The sequence below is a fragment of the Drosophila biarmipes genome, chromosome 2R (assembly GCF_025231255.1).
Source record: "Drosophila biarmipes strain raj3 chromosome 2R, RU_DBia_V1.1, whole genome shotgun sequence".
In the NCBI taxonomy this organism is placed as follows: domain Eukaryota; kingdom Metazoa; phylum Arthropoda; class Insecta; order Diptera; family Drosophilidae; genus Drosophila; species Drosophila biarmipes.
Window position 1 is genome coordinate 18645925 of NC_066615.1, and position 24395 is coordinate 18670319.

The following is a 24395-nucleotide window of genomic DNA, read 5'->3' on the forward strand; positions in this document are numbered from 1 at the left end:
AACCGCTAATTAATTAAAAAGAAGTCCGAATTCGTAGCTAGCGAAACGAAACCAGCTAGCCAGTTGACATTCTTTGGGGCCCCGCGGTTAATGAGGCAGAAATTGTTTAGTCCGTTTTGCTCGAAATGGAGCAACTTCCCCAGCCACAGCCACAGCCACAGCTACAGCTACAGGTAAATCTACGTCCAGTTGGTGCTAGTTGGCCGGCGGCTAACGGACAACATTTAAACAAATGTTGCAATTAAAACTCGTTCTGGCGGCAAGTGTATACTTATTGCCCGTGGACAAGGTGAGGAGCTGGCATAATGCTGCACTGGTTCAAGTGCGTCGCAGTGGGAAAACCGTATTCCTCCGCCTTGGCGGCCTCTGCTGCGTGTACCGTTAGCAAGAGCCCGCTGCTGCACTTGGCTCAGAACACCCCGTTTGTACCGCTAATCAGTTGCACTTTAGCAGCTGCTTTCGGCCAGGCCAATTTACATAAATATTTCACACACACAGCGAGCAGGCAGCACAGAAAACCTATTGGGGACTCCTAACTGTTCATATCTACGAGTTCTACTGATCTCTGGTTTTTTGGCTCTTCAAAAGAAGAACAAAAGAGACGGGTGCGTGGCGAGGTGGTGGAGGCAGTGGCAAAGGTATATTATCTAGAGCCATAATGTGCGCGCGAATGAGTGAGAGAAGAAAGCGATAAAAAGCAACAGTTGCGGCCTAATTTGAAAGTAAAATTTCTTTACAAAACGTAGTAGAACCCAGCAACGGAACAACAACAATAGCACACTAAAGTTCGCTGCCTAAGTCTTTTGATTGACCAGTCACCAGCCATCACAGCCTCATAATCGCCATCCATCTACAAGCTTAGCCATCGCCGTCGCCATCTATCACTCGACTTGCTGTACAGTTATGGCATTTAAAATAAACAACAATATCATTTCCATTAAATCTCTTTCTTTTCGATTTGTTTACGACTTTGCCTTAGTTAATACGGTTTTGGTTTGATTTTGGGTTGTCTGGTTTCGGTTTTTAGTTTTCGGTTTTCGGCTTGTCTGCATTTTCGAAACGAATTTAATGGCAGTAATGACCTGCTTTTCGGTTTTCCAACTGCAAGCTCAGCAAAACCCACAGCCGAGCAATAATACCAACTGAAACTGATGCGATTTTGATGATGCTGGGAAAAAGACGAATGGAAGTGAGGAAAACTCTGGCTGGTTCTCGGGACTGTTATATTTATGTGGTCTTGCATTTCCGTAGCACATTGTAAAATGTAGCCTCTAGTTTGTATCTCCACGGGGCACCTATGCCGGGTCTTGACTCTTGCGCACTCGACTAAACTCAATTAACAGGTAATTGAACCCAACTGCATAAATTAGCCATATTCCATCTATTCCATCTCATTTCAGCCCATTGCAGCCCATCATCCGCCGCCATGTACGCGATCATTAATTATTGGGCAACACGAAAGAGCGTGTGCGCATTGTTCTAAGTCTGTGCATAAATTTAAGCATAATAAACAAGTGGCAGTACCAAGGGAGTCAGCCTGATAGACCCGGCAAATACCCCGTGAAACTCTGGGCTTGTCCAACGGAGCGTTAAGTGACCGTCGGAATGGGTTGTGTTAAAGGAAACGATTGGGATTGGTCTTTGAAAAATGTATTCGGTGATTTGCTAACTAGTGAATAATAAATAGATAAGAATCGCTTCAAAGTTATTTTTCTTATAAAGAATAAAGTAAAAATGGATTAGTAGTGAAGCTCTTAGTACTGAAGCTCTTCCGACGGTCTCTTATTGGAGTTGAAACTATGGTTCTTTGAATAAAAGAAACTGAAATTAAAAATATGAGAAACAATTTATTTGATTTAGTTTCTGGTACAAAGCTAATTTCCCACAATTGAAACCCAAAATTGTGTATTATAAACCATCACCTAATGCTTTTTAAATTGCCAAATTGAAAGTAAAAAAATGATATTTGCTTACACCGCAGTTAGGTTAAATATAGCCCTTTAAAAAGGTCCATTAATAAGCTATCAAATCTATTAGACTTCTTTCTCTCTTTGAATGCTTTCTAATGTGGTACAAAAATAACTTTCGATTTGTGCAAACGCTCATTATCATTTGATTTGCTTTGCAGACTTTTCCATTTGTTTACCAAAGAAAACCATATTTTCAGCTCTGTCCAGTTGAGCATGCCCCAAAAAGCCGGGTGCCCAGCGAGGGGTATTGAAATTACCACAACGCATTCTAACCTGGCCATTGCAATTCACATGAACATGCACCATGGAGTCGGGGCTTGGAGTTGGCTGCATCTCCGGGCACCACACAGATGATGGGCCCCATTGTCTGGCCGGAGCAGCAGCTACACTTCCGAGTGCAGCCGACGTCACACTCGGCGTACTTTTAACACTTAGAACACGCCAATCCGAAAGAGGAGCAGAGAACTCTGGAGCATCATCCCATATCCCATATCCCAGCGTAATAACAAATTTCAAATTTATTCCGCTGCTATTCTTATTTTTATTATGTTGTGCTAGCGGCTCCCGGGTCCAGTCCATTGTGTGGCCAGAGGAGCGCATCATTTGCTCGCCGCCTTAATGTGCTTTAATATGTACTTGGGCCGCCAACTTAGGGCCAAGTTAGTTGGCTGGCCAACGGTTTCGGCCAGTTGTTAAAGCCGAATTACGGCAGTGCAATGGCCGGTGTTTTGGATATGCTCTTGTTTTTCCTTCTCTTTTTCCACCCAGCAAATTACTTTCTCCCAAAAAAAACCAAAAAAGTTGTTCATTTTGGGAGAGTGCCCAAGCCCATGCCCAGTGACCTAAACTCAATTGGCAATGGTCTGATTAACCCGAGCCAAGGGCGAAGTAGGCCCTTTTCCCGGCCAACAAAATCTAGATTTTTGGTTGGTTTGGTCTTTCTTTACTCACAGCAGAGCCCGATTGCAGTTGGTGAATAAATTAACACCTTCGGCCGTTAATTTTCCCGAGACGAGACGAGATACACCCAGGATCGCTTTTCGCACATAAACTTAAGCGGTTTCTTTTTCGACTTTGGCTTGCTTAACTTCACTTTGCATCTGCTGGCATTTTCACACATTTCTTTGGCAGCATTTCTTGCACGTTTTTCAGCATTTTTGAAACATCTTCATCTCGTGCCACACACAAACAACACACAAACTGTTATTGTTTATAGAAAATTCACTTCGTTTCGGTTTCTTTTGTTTTCCTCTGTTGTTTTGGCCGCAAAGAAAGCGAAGACTGCGGCGGCTTTTCCTCGCGACTGGGTTATCTGTTTTTGGGGCTTGGGGTCTGCCAGGTTTTCCTCTCGGCTTTCGAACCGCTAAGACGTCTATCAAGGTCGCCGTCGGTGGAGCGACTGACAAGGCAATCGCAGCTCGAAGAAACCAAAGCCAAAGCTGAGGCCAGTGCTGAAGCCCGAGGAAAAGATCTGGAGAGAGGCGGTACGCTCTCAAACGAGTTTTCTTTTCCACTGCACGCTCTTATATCTCGAAAGTATAAGTTCGGGCCGTGTGTGTTTTGACAAATTGTACAACCGAACGACCGGCAGTCGGTGTGTGCTGAGATGTGTGAAGGCGAAGATCTCTAACTGCAGACTAATTAACAAAGACTGCGACTGCGGTTCTGCATCGCACATACGCCGTGTGGTCGGCGGCAGAAATGACAGGAATCCCCAGTACCGTTCGGAGATTCACGCTCCAGTTTGATAAAAGCTTTGGACCCAGCCAAGAGACGTCATTTGTCATTGGTTCAACTCAATTTATGACAATTTACTCGCTTTAGTTGCGCTCGAGTGCAGCTGCTTGGGCTCTGCGGATCTAGAGATTCACGCTTACGATCCTAAGATCCGTGCCGGAGAACAAGTGAAAACTTTCGAACAGTTCCACGGCAGGTGGAGTTATGGGGCTGCCGCGAATTACACAGCCAATCTGTTTGACATAAGCGAGTTATAGCATATATAGCAAGGCGGCCGGGCCAGCGAGCCAAAAAGACAATTACCACAAACTGGTTTCAATTAAAAACAGTTAAGCAGTGGCAGTGGCACACAAAAAGACAAAAAGCATATAGAAATGTATATAGAAATATTGGCATCTCCTTTGGCCGGCGCTGCGTACGTGCAGTTTCCCAGTCGGAGACTGCACAGTCTACAGTCTCTGCAGTCTTCGGTCGCCGTCTTTATTCCCATCTCGTCTGGCCAATAATTATACTTTAGTTGGCGACGCCGCTGCAACTATTTGCTTTGGCTGCATTTACAGTTTTGGTTTCTTGCCGCTAAAGTTGCCGCCCGTCATTTAGAAAGTTTTAAGTTTCATAGATCTCCGCCTAATGATACCCGGCGTGCCGCCTTCTTGCAGCTACTACTCCACATTACAGTTCTCGCAAATGGAACTTCGATCGTTTTACGACTACGTCTATCTGCATCTTATGACGCGCAATGCTCGAATTTGTATTTCTGTGTCAGCCGGAGATCTGGATCTCTTGGTCACTGGGACTGCTGCTCCTTTGGGCGCTTATCTGGCTGGCGGAATAAATTTGTGGTCGATTTGGCATTGCGTTACCTACACACAATTGCCCGCGTATCTGTTCGCCATTTACCCATGCATGATCTATAAATCTTTAACTGTAAAAGAAGCCAGGTCCAGGTCCCGGTCCCGGTTCAATTCCAGATCCACATCCCCATCCCAGTCCAGGTCCATGTCCATGTCCAAGTTATGCAAACTTTGGGCACACGTCGCTGGATGCCCGGCGGCTGCGGTGAGTCGTCTGATCTGAGCTAATGTTGGAAAACCGGGAAACCAGTTCATGTCTGGGATGAGTGCACAGAGAAAAAATATCACCATGAAGTAGAATTAAGAAGGATCTAAGCTCCAGCAAAAAAGAAAATAATTTTAGGAAAAAAAAGCTGGAATACTCTGTGGATTTAAGTAAGACACACATTTTTAAGAGCTATCCTAATAAATGTTTCACAAATACAAGGTTTTTCGTATTAGTTTAAATTAATTTGTTGATCTTGTAATCCCAAAGCAAAGTCTAACTTGGGTTCCAGCTAGTCTTAAATAGTAATACTTTCCTATATTAATAGCAGAGATTATTTCCTCAGCATACTTTAAAACCTCGAGAGACTTATGAGATTCAGCGATTACCTCAATCGATAAAGTATTCTTCCAGTTAAGACAGATAAGATCAGCACCATTGAGTAAGTTGGCAATAAAAGTAGTAATAATATAAATTTTGCCTCTGTGCACCAGGATTGCAGTGCTCCCCTAGTGTCCACCAGCTCAACCCTCCTCTCCCCCAGCTTTCCTCCTCACTGGGCTTGTTATTGATACGCTGGTGGCGAAGTGGAGTGTGCGGTGCCTCCGGCTGAGCTAAACAAACTTGCAATTGTATTCATAAATAACGATTGAGAAATGTGTTCTTTTTTTCCACGTCTGCGGTCGCGCACTTATTACCAATTGCTTCTGCAATAAACATGAAAATGCGCTCATTGAACTTGGTCCACATCGGTTGGCGAGTCCATAACGGTTATTGGAGGATCCGAGTGTCCGACCCGCTCCAGGGTTGGTATGTTCGGAAGCTGGAATATCTACTGACCTTTATAGATGGCAGTTGGAATCTGGGGAAATCGGGTCGAAAGCGGGTTCAGGATGGCTAAGTATTACAGGTCATCTCCCTTAATAACATTTTTGATATTGTTTCTTAAACTGTAGAGCTTTATTTAATCTTAAATATTAATATTTAACCTCTTTTTTTATAGCAGTGGTCTCCCTATTATTACTCTGATTTCCTTCTTCTAGAAACCATTTTAGTGGCATCCACTCTGTCAACTAGTTTCTAGAACTTGTATGAGTAGCCTTTTGCTCCTTGCAATGAAATTAATTAAGTACGCATCAGGCATTTTTATTACTCATTAATACAGAATGGTCGTCTTCATACTTCTTGCACTGTTTAATTGCTACTTAAAATCAGGTGTCGAACCATCGTCTATATAACTACCGTTTACGGGATGTCGCTTTTAATTGCTCTTAGAGTTTTATGTCTGCAATAGAAATAATTGCCTGGACAAGTTAAGAAGAGTAATTAAGATGTCTGGGATATACTTTTTATTTTGTTTTGAGATCATACAGATCATAGAGGTATTTCTCAAACACCCGAACTCTTTTATGGGCTCTTAAAATCAGGTGTCAATCGGAGGTAATTCCGGCAAACACCCTGATAATGGTTATTACTTTCGTTGCTCAGCTCGTGTAATTAAAATCCTAGCTGGGGACGACGTCATTACCAAGAATCCCCATTGCGTGTGCTCGGATATGGTTGGGATGCGGTTTTGATGGCCTGGCAAAGTGGCGTATGACAGCGCCATGGGGTTGCGTGTGCATCCCGGCCGAGTTCCAATAGCTCCATTACCCTTCGGCTCTGGGGGAGGAGGCGGAGCAGAAAGATGAGTTCCGGGGCCTATCCATCCATCGCAACGGCTGATTGACAGCCAACAAGCCGAATGCATTTCAATTAAACGCTAACCGCTACGAATATTTCCATTTCTGGGTGAGTGGCTGATATCGTGTGTGTTTGTGTGCCTGGTCAGGTGTGCTCCGTCTGATCTGCAGCTTTTTCGTGACCAAGGCAAAGCAATCCGAAGCGAGCCGAACCCAAACCCGTAGGAGAACAATTCCAGAACAGCGGTCAACTCATCAGTATGCCGTATAAATTAGAGCATCAAACGGCGCTTTGCCAACTCGGAACTGGTCTATACTGTTACTGCTGCAGCACCATCAGCCGCAATCCACTATCGACTAACCCCATCCAGAATTCAACTATTCAACTGTGGCTGAGGTGGTGCAGCATGTGGCTGCAAACGCTTCTGGCTGGAATGGGATGGGTTTGAATGGTACGGTGCGACATAGCTTGGGAGTTCAATGACGAGGCGCGGAGTCATCGACGCAACTTGTGCACATATTGTTGAAAATTGATATCAATTTGTTTTAATGGCCTGCCCATTATGGTACCATTATATGGTTAGTCCGTGGGTTATAATAAAACACACTTTATTACAAGCATTAGAGGCGACGCGCGCCGGGCCAACCACTGTGGGGCTGTTGACTCGGTACGGGAGTCCCTGGTCGGGACTCGTCTCTAATCCCAGATTGATTCCAATGGCCTTGCTAAATGTCCATGTCCAGCCATCAGACAGTGGCGTTAGCATGTTAGCATGGAAGCGGATGTCCAGTTGGCTATCATAGACATCCAGCCCACGGGATTATGACGGAAGGTGTGCTGGCGAAATTTGAATAGCGAACTGGATTCAGACAGTGTCCGTTTCTGGTTGTATATCGATGTCTTTGCGGGGTCCCCGGGGATCCTGATTAAGACATAACTCATCGAACACAACTCACTTATGCCGGTGGGGTCCATTGAAGTGATGGGCCCCAGGAAGTTTATGAGCCAGGTTGATTGAACCTAAGTCATCGCAACTATTTGGTTCGTTGGGTGGAGTGAGGAGCACTTTGCGATGATCATGTTTTGCTATACGCTTCAAAAATTGCGAATAAACAGAAGCCCGGCTGAATTCAGCATTTATGCGTTATATTATTCATTGTTCTTAATGATGCTGATGATCTAATAGAGGCACCCGAGTCACGCGAAGCCCAAGCTGGGGTTCATTGAACGATGTAGAGAGTGACCGAAGGGTCCATCATACCATCCACATCCACATCACCGTGATGTGTCAGTGGAAATCGATCGAAGTAGTGCGATTTGCAGCACATGTTCTCAATGCAATCACTCGGGGAAATCAACTTCGTGGGCGTTTCCCGCAAAACAATTGCTTATAAACATTGTAATTAGACCCTTGAGGCCTCCTTGTATAAAAGGAGCTGGCCGCCAGCCGGGGGCACAGTTTATACACTTCGCAATGGCAGACGCGGGCTATCAATCAAATCTTAGCCTCATGCGGGAATTCTTAGACGAGTTCCGCTCGGTTATGAGGCAGGAAACTCCTGGACCCATCCCACGCCTGGCTTTCAACTATGTTCGCGCCTGCTTGAGGTGAGTGTTGCATCATCCATCAGTCTTCCCATAATCTGTATAATCCACCTATTGCCTTACCCACAGCTTGCTGTGCCAGTATCCCAACAAGAAGTTGGCCAAGTTGTCTCTGTACCGGTGGCTCAACTGGTTCATCCTGTGCAACGTAATGAACGCCTTCTGGACCATGGTCTTGGCCCTGCCCGAGTCCCAGAATGTGATCGAAATGGGCGACGACCTGGTGTGGATCTCGGGGGTGAGATGCTCTCATTTTAGGCTCACACAACTAATGGTTCTTTGTTTCTGACAGATGGCTCTGGTGTTCACCAAGATCTTCTATATGCACTTCCGCTGCGACGAGATCGATGAACTTGTTTGGGATTTTGACTACTACAATCGGGAGCTGAGGCCCTATAATGATGATGAGGAGGTCTTGGGCTGGCAGAGGCTGTGTTACCTGGTAGAATCAGGTCTATATATCAATTGCTTTTGTCTGGTCAACTTCTTTAGTGCTGCTGTTTGTTTGCAACCTTTGATAACCGATGGAAAGCTACCATTCCACTCAATTTGGCCATTTCAATGGCATCGCATTGATCTGCATCCCCATATGTTTTGGTTCCTCTACATTTGGCTAAGCTTGACCTCGCAGCACAACCTGATGAGCATCTTAATGGTGGACATGTGTGGCATTACCACGTTCCTGCAGACGGCTCTCAATCTCAAGCTGCTGTGCATCGAGATTAAGAAACTGGGTGATATGAGGGTCAGCGATGCCCGGTTCCATGAGGAGTTCTGTCGGGTGGTTCGCTTCCACCAGCACATCATCAAGTGAGTCTTGTGTGGCCCTAAGCGAAAAGGTTTCCAGACTATATTTTCAGGGTGGTGGGGAAAGCCAATAGAGCTTTCAATGGCGCCTTCAATGCGCAGCTGGTGGCCAGTTTTGCACTGATTTCCATTTCCACTTTCGAGACCATGGTTGCCGCATCTGTTGATCCTAAAATGGCCGCCAAATTCGTGCTCCTCATGGTGGTGGCATTTACCCAGTTGTCGCTATGGTGCATCTCCGGAACTCTGGTTTATACACAGGTGGGAAATAATCTTATTATGAAGAATGCTATTCCAATGATATTACCATATCATTTCTGATAAAGATAACTCTAAGAGTTTTTCCCACCTTCATGTTTCTTAACAGTCTTTGGAGGTGGCTCAGGCTGCTTTTGATATTAAGGACTGGCACACCAAGGCCCCTGCCATCCAGAGGGATATTGGCTTTGTGATCTGTCGAGCCCAGAAGCCCCTAATGTATGTGGCTGAACCGTTTTTGCCCTTCACCCTGGGTACCTACATGCTTGTAAGGATGTGCAACTTACTTCTATCACATCATATTAACACTAAAGTTTTAGGTTCTGAAGAATTGCTATCGCTTGCTGGCCCTGATGCAGGAATCAATGTAGTTGGTAGTTTGTAGATTGTGAAAATAAAAGTTGGACCTTTTGGTGGGCATTTGCGTTTGCATGGCTCGTTTAGGCTGTCGCCGCGCCCAGTGACACTCGCTTTTAACAATGGGGGGGCGGCCCACGCACACCCAGCGGCGACAGGTGCAACCCAGCTGCAAAGTGCAGAGGAGGAGCCCCATGATGCAGTGCCTCTGGAGCCAGCCTCGAACTTATTCAGACGTGACACGCATTGTCATGATCTGACCCAACGCGGGACAATGAAGAGCGGCGATCGTTTAGTGTTTGGTATTTAGCATTCGGAGTTGTGTACTTGGGCCACCAGATGCTGCTCTGCTCCATGCCCTTCACAAGTGGGAAAGTCGCCCATGTCCATGAAACGTTGACCGGCCGAAATGTCATTATGTGCCATGTGCACATTCGGCCAGAACGAAAAGCTCCACCACTCTCACAACTCCAGCTACACACCCAATTCCCGGGTGCGTGTACTGGTGCACTGGGAAAAATGTATCTGCAAAGGAGTTAAATATTCTAAATTTGTATGTTTTAAATCTTTCAAACTGCCTTGGTGATAAACCGAATTTCAATTTAATGAATCTATGAACTAACTTCTCAAAATTCTTTTTCCAACTTTGAACATGAGGATTCTAAAGAACTTGAGGACTTACTAAGATTTATTTCTCATTAATATGGATATCATAATTACAAGAATTTAAATATCTTTAATGTTAAATGTATGGAAATATTTTGGTAACAGATCATGTGTATCCTCCTATGTAGAATCCATACGTAGAACCATAAACCATTTCTCTGTGTGCCGGCGACTCCCCAATTTGGAGGGTGGGGTGGGTGGCTCGTTGGTTCTCCACAGGGGGGTGGGCTTTTGTCAACTTCGGTCTGCTCGCCGCACTGATTAACATTTGAATGGCAATCCACGTAGGAGAGCATTTAGAACATTGTGTCCATGGCTCTTTGTTGCTGTCTCCACATCTAATTAATTCCCCTTTCGACCATTGTTGCCATGGAGTCGGTGCCGCTGCCCCCGCTAATGGTAATCGCATTGGCAATCGCGATGGTAATGGTAATCGTAATGGTCCAACCACCGATCCGACTGCAGACCAGCGGCGAAGTTGGGTTCTCGAATTCAGTTTGTCGCGCCATATTCTAACGATCGGTCGGGTTCGGTCCCCAATAAACCATTTGTTCCCATAATCGCTTCAGCTTAAAGTCCCATCAAACGGCTATCCTTGTGGCAATAAGCGGTATTAAACATTAACTAAGTGGTGGTAATCGGTGCCCTTGAAATCCTGACAATGGTTCAAATGTGAAGATCTTGAGAGAACTAACTGTTTCCTTAAAGGATATTTTCATATCTGCCAGGATATAAAGTACAGACCAATGTTCAATATAAGGAAGTGTTATTTATAGCACCTCTATAGTTTGTGTTAAAAGAAATAAAATGGACCAGGATCAGCAAGGACATTTCTCTAGAGCTCTTCCCAATCATTGTGTGTTCAGTGCTTAATCAATGGATTTGCTAATCCTTTTTTTAGATCACCTTCTCATTAACTATGAAATAAGGACTAGGAATGTATACATATTTTATGATTCCTAAAGTGTCTTCTCATTACATCTTTCCTTCACAACTTTTAGTTGTCACATCCAATTTCACAATTCTGGAAAAGCTTTCAAAATTCTAAAGCGACACTTTCCAAGTACAGCCACCCCTTGAGGTCAATAGCTAACGTTTTCCGAAAACTCACTTCGCTTTTGTGCGCCGCTGTGCGGAGAGCATAAAGAGTTGAGTGGACAATAAGCCGGAAGTGACATCCGGAGTTGCGGATCGATATGAGTCGAGCGACACGTAGCTCGGCTAGATTTTCGTTTAATGATCCAAATTCACGTTACGCATTGTGCACATTATGGCGGCAGAAAAGCAGAAAAATATTTAACTATTCATGTGATTTTCCCAGTTTCCACCCGCCACACTCCCCGCGCCGCGGGGAAATTCTCCCTATTGAGGTCGCATATTTCATGTCATTTTGTTAGCCAATGAACTAATTAGATCATGTCGGATAAGCCAGCGCGACTAACCACGAATTCTGATTCCAGTTAAAAGGCACGCAACAGTTTCGAAGCCCAAAAGCCACCAAGTTGCGGCTAATAATGCCGCGATCAAGCTAGGAACCCCCGTCCAAAGTAATCTTAAACTGAATTATTGTGGATCATACAAAATGAGACCCAGAAAGGGGTTACACCTGCTGCTGACGGCCCTGGTGGCCAGTCTATGTCTCGCTAAAATTAATGGTAAGTAAGGTGAATTATAAAAACTATGTTTTTTATAGTAAAATATGTAGGTATTAAGAAAATAAATGTAATAATCCAAATGCGACATGCGATTGTATCACATTTAATGAACGTAACTAAAAATGATAACAAGTACTTGTTTGGTATTAGTTTCTCTGATGTTTAAATATATATCTTTATCGTAACAAATCAGTAGTTAAATTTTGATTCCTTTAGTTAATATACCATTAGTGCTATTATAAAATTTTGTTTCCATGTTCAGGTCAAACCACCTGCAAGAACGGCTTAGGCCGAGTGCTCTACGAGAGATTGCCCAACCAGCAGCTGCAGGGCTACGATGACGACGTGGTGAGGGACACGGCGCCGCCATTTCGGGTGCTGGAGAAGTGCCAGGACTTGTGTCTGCGGGATAGGTCTGGCTCCAACAACCTGGTGCGCACCTGCACCAGCTTTGACTTCCAACCAGGCAGTAGGATCACCTCCTTCGGGGGAAACTCCGAGTACGAAGAGTCGCTGTGCTATCTCACCTCCGAGCAGGCGGGTCCCGAGGGCATTGGCAGCCTAATGCTGGTGCCCAATAGTGTGCACTTTAACGAGATCTGCTTGACTTGTAAATGGTTCTCAAAATAAAATAAATCGGAAATAATTTAATCTAAACCCTTAGCCAGTCGCCCGGAGAGAGAGTGTCCCAGTAGAAGATACGTATTCGAGCGGCATCCCCGCAAGAAACTAAAGCTGCCCATAAGCGACATCAAGGAGATCACGGCTGCGAATCGCTCGGACTGTGAGGACAAGTGCCTGAATGAGTTCTCCTTCGTTTGTCGATCGGCCAACTTTGACTCCACCATGCGATCCTGCACCCTGAGCAGATTCACCCGTCGCACCCATCCCGAGCTGATGGAAGACGATCCCAACTCCGATTACCTGGAGAACACCTGCCTAAATGGTATGTCTAGATAATAGGTCCAAAGTGCGCCTGAATTAACCCCCTGAACCATTGATTAGCTGAGAGGCGATGCGATGGACTGGCCGTTTTTGTCAAGGAGGAGAACAAGCGCCTGGGTGGCCCCTTCGAGGTGGACATATTCAATAACATGACGCTGGAGGAGTGCCAGACCATGTGCCTGCGGGCCGAGAAGTAAGTCATATGCGTAATAGCTCTATTTCAGCGCCATTTGAGCTAATTGCACACTCCGCATTCTGCAATCCGCCATCCCGCAGATACTTTTGCCGCTCCGTGGAGTTTGACGACCAGAGCAAACAGTGCATCCTCTCCGAGGAGGACTCCATCTCGCAGAAGGATGACATTAGCATCAGCTCCAGTCCCACACACCATTTCTATGATCTCGTGTGCCTCGATAATCGTAAGTGGCTACCGTAAAGACCATGCCGTGAGAGTGGAGAAAAGTCAACAGCGACAACAAGATTATAGTGGTGCATCCCATCACAACGGTTGCGTCCACTTCCACTCTGTCCTCTACTTCCATCCCATTCCCATCTCTGTTTCTACGACCATGTTATGTTGTATTCCCGTTGCAGAACGAGCCAACGATTATCCAGATAACTCAGTCACCTCGCACCTCTTCTCCAGCGGCCGGCGGCCAGATACAGCATTCCAGCGGTACCGCAACTCCAGGCTGGGCGGCGAGTTTCACTCCGAGATCACGGGCCGTTCGCTGAGCGAGTGCCTGGACGAGTGTCTTCGCCAGACGAGCTTCCAGTGCAGGTGCGTTTTCTGCCTCGGACTCTGCCGTTGCCATTCTCGTTTTGATACCCTGGCCGAAAGCATTCTTTCTTCTTTAAACGCTTATACTTAATCAAAAATATTTTCATAACAGGCCATATTTGTAGGTTAGAGAGTATGGTAAAGGTAGTTCATATAAGCTAGATCTTGAACACTTATGGAATTAAGGTTTAAAACCTACGTTAACAAGTTCCTTGAAGTTGTTGGCATACAGATCGATTGACATATATATGGATATGGTATTAACCGTATATTATAAAGAAAGTGGTTGCATTTTTGTTATTACTATTATGTTATGGTCCATTGCCATTATCTTAAAGGTCTCTTAATATTACATCTATAATTGAAACAGGGCAATGCAATCGATAATTATTTAAAAAAAAAAAACTTGAACTTGAAATCTAGAATCTATTCTAATCTACTTTATAATATTTATATAATAGTAGGCAAATCAAAGCTTATCCCCAGGGTACCCCCATCTTCGACCTCCAAGCCAGCCCACCTTTCTGGTTCTCCTACTGCCTCACTAACCCAACCACTCCATCCTCTCGCAAATTACAGGTCTGCTGTGTACAGCGATCGTTTTCGTACTTGTCGCCTGAGTCGGTACAATCAAAAGGACGGCATGCGCATTATATACGATGCTGATTATGATTACTACGAGAATCTAATGTGTAAGTGGTTAGAGGAGGTGCTAATGGCGGGCCAGTAATCCCTGACTTGGCTGCTGGTTCTTTGGCTGGCTCTAATCCCCTCCTCCGTTGCAGTGAATGTGGTGGGCGGAGGCGCCGATGGCGATGGCAGTGGCCACAGTGGCAGCAGCGATGGCAAGCGACCCGGGGATCAGTCGGGCAGCAACTGGAGACAGCCTAATAAGCACGACGATCGCTACGGGTCGGGTGGGTCAACTGGCGGAGGTGGTTCGCACGGCGGGACGGGTTCTGGTGGCTCGAGATTGCCTCCAGGCGAGGGCGTCGACTATGGCAGGCCATACGATCGTTATCCGGACTTTGCGGGCAATGAATATGGTAGATGGTTATGATCTCTGAATTTACTTTTAATACTCTATTAAATCCTGCTTAGATCGCAATCCTTATGGCGGAGCTGGCGGAGATCGCGATAGGGAACGCTATCCCCCAGATCGTTATGGCTCCCGATATCCCACTGGAGGCGATGGAATGGGCTACAACAGACCCTATGATCGCTATCCTGACGATTATGGTGAGTTCTCTTATTTTTCAAGACTTTATAACCCTTAATCTCACAACTTCGAAACGAGATCACCTTACTCTAATTCTACTGACAACTAAATCACTAACCCCCACATCAGATCGGTACCCAGCGGGTGTCAATGGCGATAGAGACCGCGATCGGGAAAGGGATCGGGATCGGGATCGGTATCCAAGCGTTGGCGATAGAGATCGCTACCCAGGTACTGGCGACAGGGATCGCTACCCAGGCGTTGCTGACAGAGATCGGTACCCAGGGGATAGGGATAGAGATCGCTATCCAGACCCTTATCCGCCGGAGCGTTATGCGGACAGATATGGAGATCGGCGCTATCCGGACAGGGAAAGAGATCGTGATCGCGACAGGTTGCCCTACCGGCCACTGCCCTATTCCGGAATCAATGACAACAGTCTGGCCAGTGATTTGCCGCACACCCGACCCTATCCCACCGACGATGATGCTCCCTTCCGTCCGTATGGAGGATACGGAGGCGGTCGCTATGGAGAAAACAGATACGACAGTCGTTATCCTCCTCGATTTCCTCCTGGCCGCGAACGAGATCCCGTGGGCGGTTATACGGGCCGAGATGCTCCCGACAGCATTTTCCCGGACAGACGGTACCGGCCTTCGTCCATGGATTCACCAAGATATCCATATCTGCCCGACTCACGGGGACCACCGGGAAGATACGATGATATCGTACACAGTGCCCGGAGACCCGAACCCGACTCGGCCAAGCGATATCCACCGGCGCCCATTGCTCCCACTGGCAGTGCCAGCAAGTACGCCTCCACTCCGAACCGGTTTCCGGTAGGTAACGATCGTTATCCCATTGACATCTACAAATACGGCAATCGTCCGGGAGCCAATGATCTTGGCAGGCGACCGGGTAAGTACTTCGTGACGGGACTAACCAACTACCAACTCGTAACCCGTAACTCCTTTGGTGGCAACTAGGGTAAGGAAATATCGATGCTAAATGGTTTACTTCTTAGGTCTAAAACGTCCACCCCCTCCCTTCTATGACTACGACTACGAGGAGCGCTATGGCGATAGGTACGGACCTTATGATCGGGAGTACGATGGTCCGCCGGGCAGAAGGCCCCCCAGTGGCGGACCCTATGGACGCTACGATAGTCCCTTCAATCGACCCTATGGTGGTAATGGCCTAGACGATCGTCCCCTTCCATTGCCTGGGCTAGGTCTCTCGCATCCACCCACTCCCTATGGAGGCGGAGGAGGGCATGTCGGTGTGGGCGTGGGTGTCAACTCGGGTCCACCGCGTCCTCCGATCACCCGCTGCGAGGAGAGCGATAACTTCAAGCAGATAGCCGCCAGGCACAAGATGCGTCGTCACTTTGTGCGCCGAGCTCTGATCGTCCCCAGCCTCATCCAGTGCGAGAGGGAGTGCATCGAGAGCCGGGACTTTGTGTGCCGCAGCTTCAACTACAGGTGGGTGCGGACGTGTCCAGCAGATACAAGATAAGCCGAGCACGGGCCGCTACAAATTCACATTGTAAATTTCAATTTGCAGAGACTCGGCCGCCTCCAGCTACGAGGACAGAGATAGGGATCGGGATCGCGAGTCGCCGAACTGCGAGCTAAGCGACAGAGACTCACGGGAGCTGGACATCCACGATCCGGGCACCTTCGACGCCTCCAACTATGACTTCTACGAGCGCAGCATCGGACGCAGTGATGGCGAGTGCATGGACGGTGGGTGGAGAGCCTATTGAAATGTAAATTTATCTTATCCAAATTAATAATATATACTCTTCGCATGATCTGGGCTAGTCACGCAAACGTGTAACGAGGAGGGCATGGAGTTCACCATCCGAACGCCGGAGGGCTTCGTGGGACGGATATACACCTATGGATTCTATGATCGCTGCTTCTTCCGTGGAAATGGAGGCACCGTCAACGTACTGAGGCTCAGCGGACCCCAGGGATATCCCGACTGTGGAACCCAGCGGGTAAGTTACTAATGGCATTGAAGAATATTACAAAACCCCTGATTATGCACATTTATATGAAAATCTTTCAAGACCAAATAGCTATTTAGAATATGTTGAAAGAAATGTAAAAAGAAATATACATTCAGAAAACCCTAATCCTATTTCATATATATTTTGCAGTACGGCGACACTTTGACCAACATAGTGGTGGTTCAGTTCTCGGACAATGTGCAAACGAGCAGGGATAAGCGCTACAATCTGACCTGCATCTTCCGCGGTCCAGGAGAGGCGGTGGTCAGCTCTGGCTACATCGGAGCAGGGTAATAAATACACGCCTTCAAGCATCATAGTATTCCAATAACACACCTCACCTTTCAGGTCCGGCAGTCCCATTCCCATAGAGTATCTGCCAGCCGAGAACACGCTCAGTTCCAAGGTGCGCCTGAGTATCCTGTACCAAGGCAGACCCACTACCACCATAGCTGTGGGCGATCCTCTGACCTTCCGGCTGGAGGCTCAGGATGGCTACAACCACGTGACCGACATATTTGCCACAAACGTGGTGGCCCGGGATCCCTACTCCGGACGCAGTATCCAATTGATTGATCGCTTTGGCTGCCCAGTAGATCCGTTCGTGTTCCCTGAACTGGACAAACTGCGCGATGGTGACACCTTGGAAGCCCGCTTCAATGCCTTCAAGATACCCGAGTCCAACTTCCTGGTCTTTGAGGCCACCGTCCGCTCATGTCGCGAAGGATGCCAGCCTGCCTACTGTCCTGGACCAGCGGGTCGTCAGGAGCCCTCCTTTGGTCGCCGTCGAAGATCTCTGAACACCACCGAAGAACCCGAACCAGAGGCGCTGGCTCTGGAGGGCAGTAACCAACTGGAGGCTTCCACTATGGACGAGGTGACCGTGGTAAACAGCACCACAGTGAGCGCTACTCTGGGACAAGCTCCTGGAAACGATACCCAACCGGGAGAGAAGACCAAGGAGACTGAGGAGCCGGAACAAGTGCGGGAAATGATCGAGGTAAGTAGAAGATGGAATAAGATGGGAGTATCTAGTGATGGAATCGATTTAGGTCTTTGAAACCCGCGAGGAAATCGAGAAGGAGTCGTATCCCCGCAAGCTCGTGGCCCCGGTGGAAACGGTGTGCATGACTCCGGCCGAGTATCATGGCCTGATCACAGCCATTATACTGCTAATGATCCTGCTATTCAGCATCACGCTGGTGGCTGGTCTGGGATACAGGTAGGGAACTCTCAGCGGGCTAAAGATCAGTGCTAATTGGTGCCTTTCCCAGACGCTACTGGAAATCAATCTCCAAGAACCGACTGGTGGACCGACACTCGCCGATCCATTCGCTCGGACACTCCCATTCCTCCATACGCACTCACGAGCGCTTCACCGAGATCGGACATATGCCCAACCTGACTGGCGGCGGGGGAGGTGGAGGCGGTGGAGCCGGAGGAACTGGGGGCGGAGCCAATCAGAGCGCATCGAATCGGGCCTCAAACGCTTTTCGCACCAACATGTCCATGTTCGGCGGCTCATTACACAAGACATTTGCCACGGGGTGAGGAAAGGCAGTCCGCCAGACGAGTCGCCAATCGCCCAACCGGTCCACTTATGGGGTGTTTTATGTCTTTACAGCAACTTGGCGCGCATGTGCCAGCTGCCAGTGATAAATCCCATGCGCACCACCAACCAGGGTAGCCACCAGTTCGAGGATCCCAGCGAGCCCATCTACACGGATCCCTCGCTCTTCGAGCGTTCCAGGCAAGTGGAGGCCCATAATATAACTGATCCGCAGAAAGAAGAGTCCCCGACCACCTATCGCAATTGTAAATATGTTCGCCTTTTATTCCGATTTGTCTAACCGTCACGAGGAGAAGGTGACTACAAGGGTCTGCAGACGCAGAGGCCCACCTTGTTGCAAAGTCCATCCCGTCCTCCGGCTATCTGGCAGTTGGTAGAACACCAGTCGCCTTGCAACTGGCACACGCCGTTGAACGTGGGCATATCACCTGTAACTAAACCAGAAGTTAACTCCCAAGTTAGGCACAATCTCGCATTTAAATCAAGACTCACTTGCATGGCCACTGACTAAACAGACTAACAAAATAACCAGACAGAGGCGTAGGTATTCCATGCTGATGAGTTGTCAGATTTGGACTGAAAAGAGCTGGAAGTCTGGGAAGCTGGGTAGGCGATAAACCGTATCAGTCAAATGGATCTTGAACTCAGCCCTCTCCGCCGTTCTCTGGCGAAATGTTTGAGAATTGAATTAAGCTCGCTGATTAATGCCTGTTTGCGTTCCATTCACAGATCGCTGCGAAGTCTGACCATGGTGGCCGAGTCCGAAGACAACCAGGAGGTCTGAGATCCAAACTCCCGTCCTCCTGTGATTAGTTGTAAATAAGCTAAAGGTTCTGAACTCCAGTTAATCAAAGACAACCCGACCAATATCTAGACGCTAGCTGAATGCGTGGCAGCCTCGAATATTCGATGGTCCATCAAGTAGCCTAAGAATCGCACCGCTGACCAGTATCCAAACATTATGATCTTATGCTATTTAACATAGTTTATCTAAGCCTAACAACAGAAAACACAATTATTCGCTATACCAGCTAAGATATGAAATGCAATAAAGCCTAAACTTATCCATATCGCGGCAGACTTTCGTTCTGCCCGGAGGTATGCAAAGCGGTCATTAATCAGCAGGATGCAATTGCAGTGCCACAGTGGCGCATTGAGCGGCTTGCCATCCGAGGGTTAACGAGCCAGGCCAATTGCCAGTTGCAGTGGCAGTTTCCGTTGCAGACAGTAGCCGGCGGGGACTGGTGGTTTGAGTTGAAGTCCTCCTCGAGCAGCCTGAGGATCGGTCAGAGGCCGCACATAAATCAAGCAGCAGGGCAGCTACTTAAAGTAACTGAAAAGAAACCTCTGCTGCTTAGTAGGTCACAAAGCTTTACATATCGTTAGCAACTCTTTCTTCGCTTGCAGAGACAGCGCAAAAAAACATTGCCATTGCGTACAGTTTAGTTAACACTTTTTAATAAATTAAAACCACTCATGACATCTTAAACGTAAGTATATAAATTAATGCAGATAGGGAATCCCAATGGGAGCTGATTGCTGGCCTTGACTAGCACAGTTGAAAGGTGTTCGAGAGGACAGCTTTGCAAATGCCTTCTTGGTGGGTTCTTGGGACCAATGCGACCCAATAATCAGGCTGAACATCAGCTCGCCTAACAGCTAATATAAGTTACGGAGTATAGATTACAATATTTACAGAAACTTAGTGGCTAGCCTTTAGTCGTCGAAGAATAGTATTTCTAGTATTCGTTTTTGTGCACTCTTCTTGCGCTCTTTGTTCATCTTGAGAAGCTCCGTGGTGACCAATTCCCCCAGCAGATGCTCCGACAATCGCTGCACGCCCGGATGATTGGGCGGCGCCTGGAATTTCCCGAAGTTTGAGGGGTGTGAACCGCTGGCCTGGTGTGGAAACTGCTGGTACAACTGGAATAGGAAGTCCGTGTTTGCGGGAAACATGTTCTGGTGCTGTTGTTGCTGCTGCTGGTTGTGATGGTTGTTGTTGCCGCCGCTGGTATTGTTGCCCCCGCTATTACTGCTGGTGTTATTTCCATTTCCATTGCCCCGCTGCATGGGCATCGAATTACTGTAGTGGTTCTCCTGCTGCATCAGTACCTGCGGCTCCAGCAGATCATGGCTGTTGTCGTCGGAATCGTCATCCGAATCGTTTCCAAAGTGGCTGCCATTGCTGGTCATTTGGTTGTGAGCACTGCCATTTAGCTGAACACGGGGTTTCTTCATGTGGAAGTTGCTAGATGCCGAAGAATCCAAGTCATCGCCCTTAGGGTTGTAGACGTGTGGCTGTTGCATTTGCAGGTTTGAATTGTTGCTGATGGAAGCGCCTACGGCGCTGGAAGAGGAATGTACCACCGGAAGCTGCTGACCAGATGCCGGTGACGGTTGCTGTACCGCCTGCTGCTGGTGCTGTTGTTGCTGCTGCTGCTGAGGATGATGAGTGCCCGCTCCGATTCCTTGCAGCGGAGACGATAGTGGTGATTTCATCGAGGACGAGGTGGAGGTTAGGCTGCCGGCGCTGTTCTGGGCCCCGTTTACGCCCACGGAGCCATCTTTGTACTGATCCTGGTAGCCCTGTGAGGAGTCGGCCATCACAGCCGCCACGGCCGCCGCCTGTTGCTGCATTTGTGACTGTGAGATGTGCTGAAGCTGCTGTGAGGCGACGGCTGCCGCAAAGTCCCTGAAGACCTGATCCGCCTCGATCTTCACCTGGCCATTTACGTTTTCGAGTGCCGAAGCTGCAGCAGTGCTCAGAGCACTCATGGCGTGCTGCTGTTCCGGCTGGTGGTAGTGGTGGCTCTGGCCCGAATTGCCAAACTGAGACACATTCTTCATGGAGCCATTTGACTTGTCCACCTGGTATTCGTTGTAGCTTGAGCTGTTGGCCGACTGAGGAGACGTTAGGAAGTTCGGCACATGGCGGTACGACTTGCGTGGCTGTATGTGCTGGTCCAGGAACTTCATCTTCTCCAGGTAGGGGCGCGACAGGTGTTCGTAGACGGGCGGATCGCCCTGCTTCCGCTGGGAGACGTAGCGCTCGCGTAGGTACTTCCAGCGCTTCTTGCACGCGTCCACTGCAAAGGAGGACAACATTAAGATACAAGGTCTGGCCGGATGAGCTCCTCAGCCTCACCGTCCGTGCGCAGCTTCATCGCAATCAGCTGCCAGGCCTCGTCCTTCGTCTCGTACTTGCCGCCATTGGCACCGCCGTTCAGGTAGTACTTCTGCCGGTTGTAGATCACCCCGTGCTGGGCCACTTCGTCAATTAGCTGCTCGTCCATCATATTATTCTAATTCGCGTTTTTAGCTGCCAATTTACCTTTGGTGTATGTCAGGCCATTTCCAACACTGGATTGCAGACAGCGCGCCGGTGTGACCAGAGCGCGCGATTTGATGGTAAATTTGTGTTTTTATTTAAAAGCGTAACGTATAATTTTTATTATAAAATATCAATTTTTTCAGGTTACAATTTTGCCTATTCAATTAAATAAATTAACTTTGAAACCAAAAAAAAAAATGAACAAATATATCCCAGAATTTTTGTTTTAATATTTAAACATTTTAAGAAATGATCCAGGGGATTTCTTTACTTTTCGTCATGGTCTTTCTTAATTACAGAATTCTATAACTTAATATTTAAAATTATTACTTTAATCCTGCAAAAATTAGTTTGCAACCAATTTTACTGTGTGTTGTTCAATTAAAACTAAGAAGGATTTTTAACTATGTTCTTTAATCAAAGTAATTTTAAAATAATTTTATCATCATTCACCGACTAGTTTTACTATCAACTATATTCATTTGCGATGCAGACCGCCACCAGGGCGAATCACACCGGCGGCTGCCTTCTTAACCTCATCGATGGCATGGATCATGCGATGCGGTTCGGTGAGGAACCAAATCCAAAGGACTACGCTGTAGCGCCAAAGTTTATCCCGCTCCTGAAACGTTAAATATTAGTAGATTACAGGACATGAAACTTTAGACTTACAATGCGGCCGACGACGTTTTCGAGGAAATCCGTGCGCAAGGATCGCACGGTCTCATCCAGACGTTTTTGTTGCTGGGTGACATTATAAATGGCGCTCAAGTACCGAACATTCTCAAACATGGGTCTTTCAAGAGGCGAATCGTAGACAAAGGGTCGCAAGGTTTGCTCCAAGCGCTTGCTGCGGGAAAAGGTATGAAGTTACTGAGATACAAATGTGCATGTTCCAACTCACAGTTCGGCCAGTTGATCCTGGGCAGCCACACAGGACTTCTTCTGCATGCTCTGGAAGGAATACGAGAGCAGGCGGCCGAACTTTTCATATTCAAAGAGGCAAGCCTTGACTTCGCCAGCCTTTATGTTCTGCCCCAAATGGGCTGACAGCAGGTTGGCAATCTCCTGCACAAACGGGGCACAAATGCCCTGGTAGCTGGCATTCATGGATCGCATTGTCTGAATCCTCTGCCAGGTGGTCTGCGCTTGGTTCTGCAGCTCCTCCGAAGTGTCCAGACAGTTGCGTTTCTTGTCACAATCCAGCTGAATCGCAATCCACAACAGCTCGGCATTGGACAGAGCATCCGATATGATTTTGGTCAGCTTCTTGTCACTCTCGTGCCGCCGAACGGCTCGATCCAACTTGAGTTTGGTATTCTCGTAGAGTACGAGTTCTATACGCCGCTGGGTGTGCTGCTGAATGTGAATAGTAAGATCGTTTAAGAGCGTATCGAAAATGTTGCTAAGCTGATGATCGTTGAGCAGCTGCAGATCGTGCATTTCGCGCGACATATCCGCCAAACTGAGGCAATGAATATGGGCGAGATCCAACTGATCGATTAGAGCCTGAGTGGCCTTGGCCTTGGCTTTGGTCCTTATGTAGGACAGGGCATAAAACTGGATGCTGCAAGGTGGCAATAGTGTGAGTTTCCTGCTTATGTCACAGGATGTCTGATCTTACCCGTGTTGCAAGTTCTCTAACTTAGCCTTCTCCTGTACAAGATCTGCCTCCGCGCTCTGGAACTCATCATAGTCCTGGATCTTGAAGTTCTCCTTCACATACAGAGTAAAGTATTGCATGAACGAGTCGCACTTGTGGAAGTACTGCTCCAAGGGCAGTTGATGCATGAAGAGTGGCGGCGACTGCTGGGAGGTGAAGGCCTTCTTGGCCTCGCCGCTCAGCCTACAGTTCTCCCGCTGCAGCTCCTCCAGTTGCTTGGCTTTGGACTGACACTCGGATATCAGATCCTTCTCCCTTAGTTGCAGCTCGGCGGCAGCGCACTCTACCTCGCTAAGGTGGTTATTTATAGAGTTCTTGCTGTTTCTGCAAAGGATTGAAGTATTGGGTAATCAGGATTTTTTCAATCAACCGAAGGAACCAGTAGTTAAGATATTAAAAATACATAAAATAATCCTGTGGCTCTTGAAAACCAGGCCCAGGAAACAAATCTCTTACATCATGTCCTCCAGGAGCGTGGCATAATCCTTAGACGCTTCCTCAATCGCTTCAATGCTCATGCTCAGGGCATCCACATCCTGCTGCTTGTAGCTCAAAAGACCAGGACTCTCCGAATCGATCTGGAGCAGCTTTAACTCGCGATCCGATTTCTCTAGCCACTCCTCCCGCTGCTGCATCTCGTCCGCCTCCAGAGACTGCCGCTCCGTGAGGATATTGGCATCCGTGATGTTCCCCGAGAGGAACTTGAAGAACTGCTCCATCTGCTCATCGTAGAGAATCCACTGGTTCGAGCTGTCCACGCCCAGCTTCTTGAAGAACTCCGAGTTCTGATGGGGGGGGGGGGGGGGGGGGGGGCTATTAAATATAAATTTTATTAATTTATTTGATTGAACATACGCTCAGCAGATCGCCCATATTTAAAAAAAAGACAACACAAGCTGGCTGCCTATCGATAGCATCGGGGATTCTGGCGGCGCCACTAGTGATGGCACTTCCTGCAGTTACTTTGAATGGATTTTTTATTTATAAAAATAGATTTTTGTTAAATTATATTAAAACTACTGCTTTTTTAAAAAACATAACTATTATTTATATTCTACGTTTTCTAAATTGAGCA

The 24395-nt window shown here is 47.4% G+C and overlaps 5 protein-coding genes across 7 annotated transcripts; 2 read left to right on the plus strand and 3 right to left on the minus strand.

Annotated features, from left to right (window-relative positions):
• Positions 1-7923: 7923 nt before the first annotated feature.
• On the plus strand, positions 7924-9490 carry LOC108022421 (odorant receptor 47b). The gene is made up of 6 exons (XM_017091307.1): positions 7924-8057; positions 8124-8292; positions 8347-8864; positions 8915-9122; positions 9229-9387; positions 9440-9490. Exons 1-6 carry the CDS (start codon positions 7924-7926, stop codon positions 9488-9490), a joined length of 1239 nt encoding a protein of 412 aa, XP_016946796.1.
• A 1157-nt stretch (positions 9491-10647) lies between these two features.
• On the plus strand, positions 10648-19396 carry LOC108022585 (uncharacterized). Of its 3 annotated transcripts, none has more exons than XM_044091681.2 (20): positions 10648-10752; positions 11603-11797; positions 12060-12407; positions 12462-12743; positions 12803-12935; positions 13019-13161; positions 13337-13523; positions 14103-14215; positions 14309-14569; positions 14625-14762; positions 14872-15660; positions 15767-16223; positions 16306-16487; positions 16566-16744; positions 16907-17046; positions 17105-17756; positions 17809-17978; positions 18031-18303; positions 18381-18571; positions 19056-19396. In XM_044091681.2, exons 2-20 carry the CDS (start codon positions 11725-11727, stop codon positions 19070-19072), a joined length of 4728 nt encoding a protein of 1575 aa, XP_043947616.1. In that variant the 5' UTR covers positions 10648-10752; positions 11603-11724; the 3' UTR covers positions 19073-19396. The 3 variants fall into 3 exon arrangements, with proteins under 3 accessions (XP_043947616.1, XP_016947099.1, XP_043947618.2); XM_017091610.3 differs by having other exon boundaries at positions 18381-18506; XM_044091683.2 differs by lacking the exon at positions 14872-15660.
• Positions 18572-18958, minus strand: LOC108022588 (uncharacterized). The gene is made up of 2 exons (XM_017091615.3): positions 18819-18958; positions 18572-18760 (listed from the first exon to the last, which is right to left on the minus strand). The coding sequence occupies exons 1-2, from the start codon at positions 18877-18879 to the stop codon at positions 18627-18629; spliced, it is 195 nt and encodes a 64-aa protein (XP_016947104.1). The 5' UTR covers positions 18880-18958; the 3' UTR covers positions 18572-18626.
• A 366-nt stretch (positions 19397-19762) lies between the features above and the next one.
• LOC108022586 (putative uncharacterized protein DDB_G0286901) lies at positions 19763-21694 on the minus strand. The gene is made up of 2 exons (XM_017091613.3): positions 21472-21694; positions 19763-21412 (listed from the first exon to the last, which is right to left on the minus strand). Exons 1-2 carry the CDS (start codon positions 21620-21622, stop codon positions 20043-20045), a joined length of 1521 nt encoding a protein of 506 aa, XP_016947102.1. The 5' UTR covers positions 21623-21694; the 3' UTR covers positions 19763-20042.
• A 345-nt stretch (positions 21695-22039) lies between these two features.
• LOC108022589 (augmin complex subunit dgt3) lies at positions 22040-24277 on the minus strand. The gene is made up of 6 exons (XM_017091616.3): positions 24176-24277; positions 23777-24105; positions 23282-23644; positions 22562-23224; positions 22330-22507; positions 22040-22279 (listed from the first exon to the last, which is right to left on the minus strand). Exons 1-6 carry the CDS (start codon positions 24191-24193, stop codon positions 22136-22138), a joined length of 1695 nt encoding a protein of 564 aa, XP_016947105.1. The 5' UTR covers positions 24194-24277; the 3' UTR covers positions 22040-22135.
• Between the last annotated feature and the right edge of the window lie 118 nt (positions 24278-24395).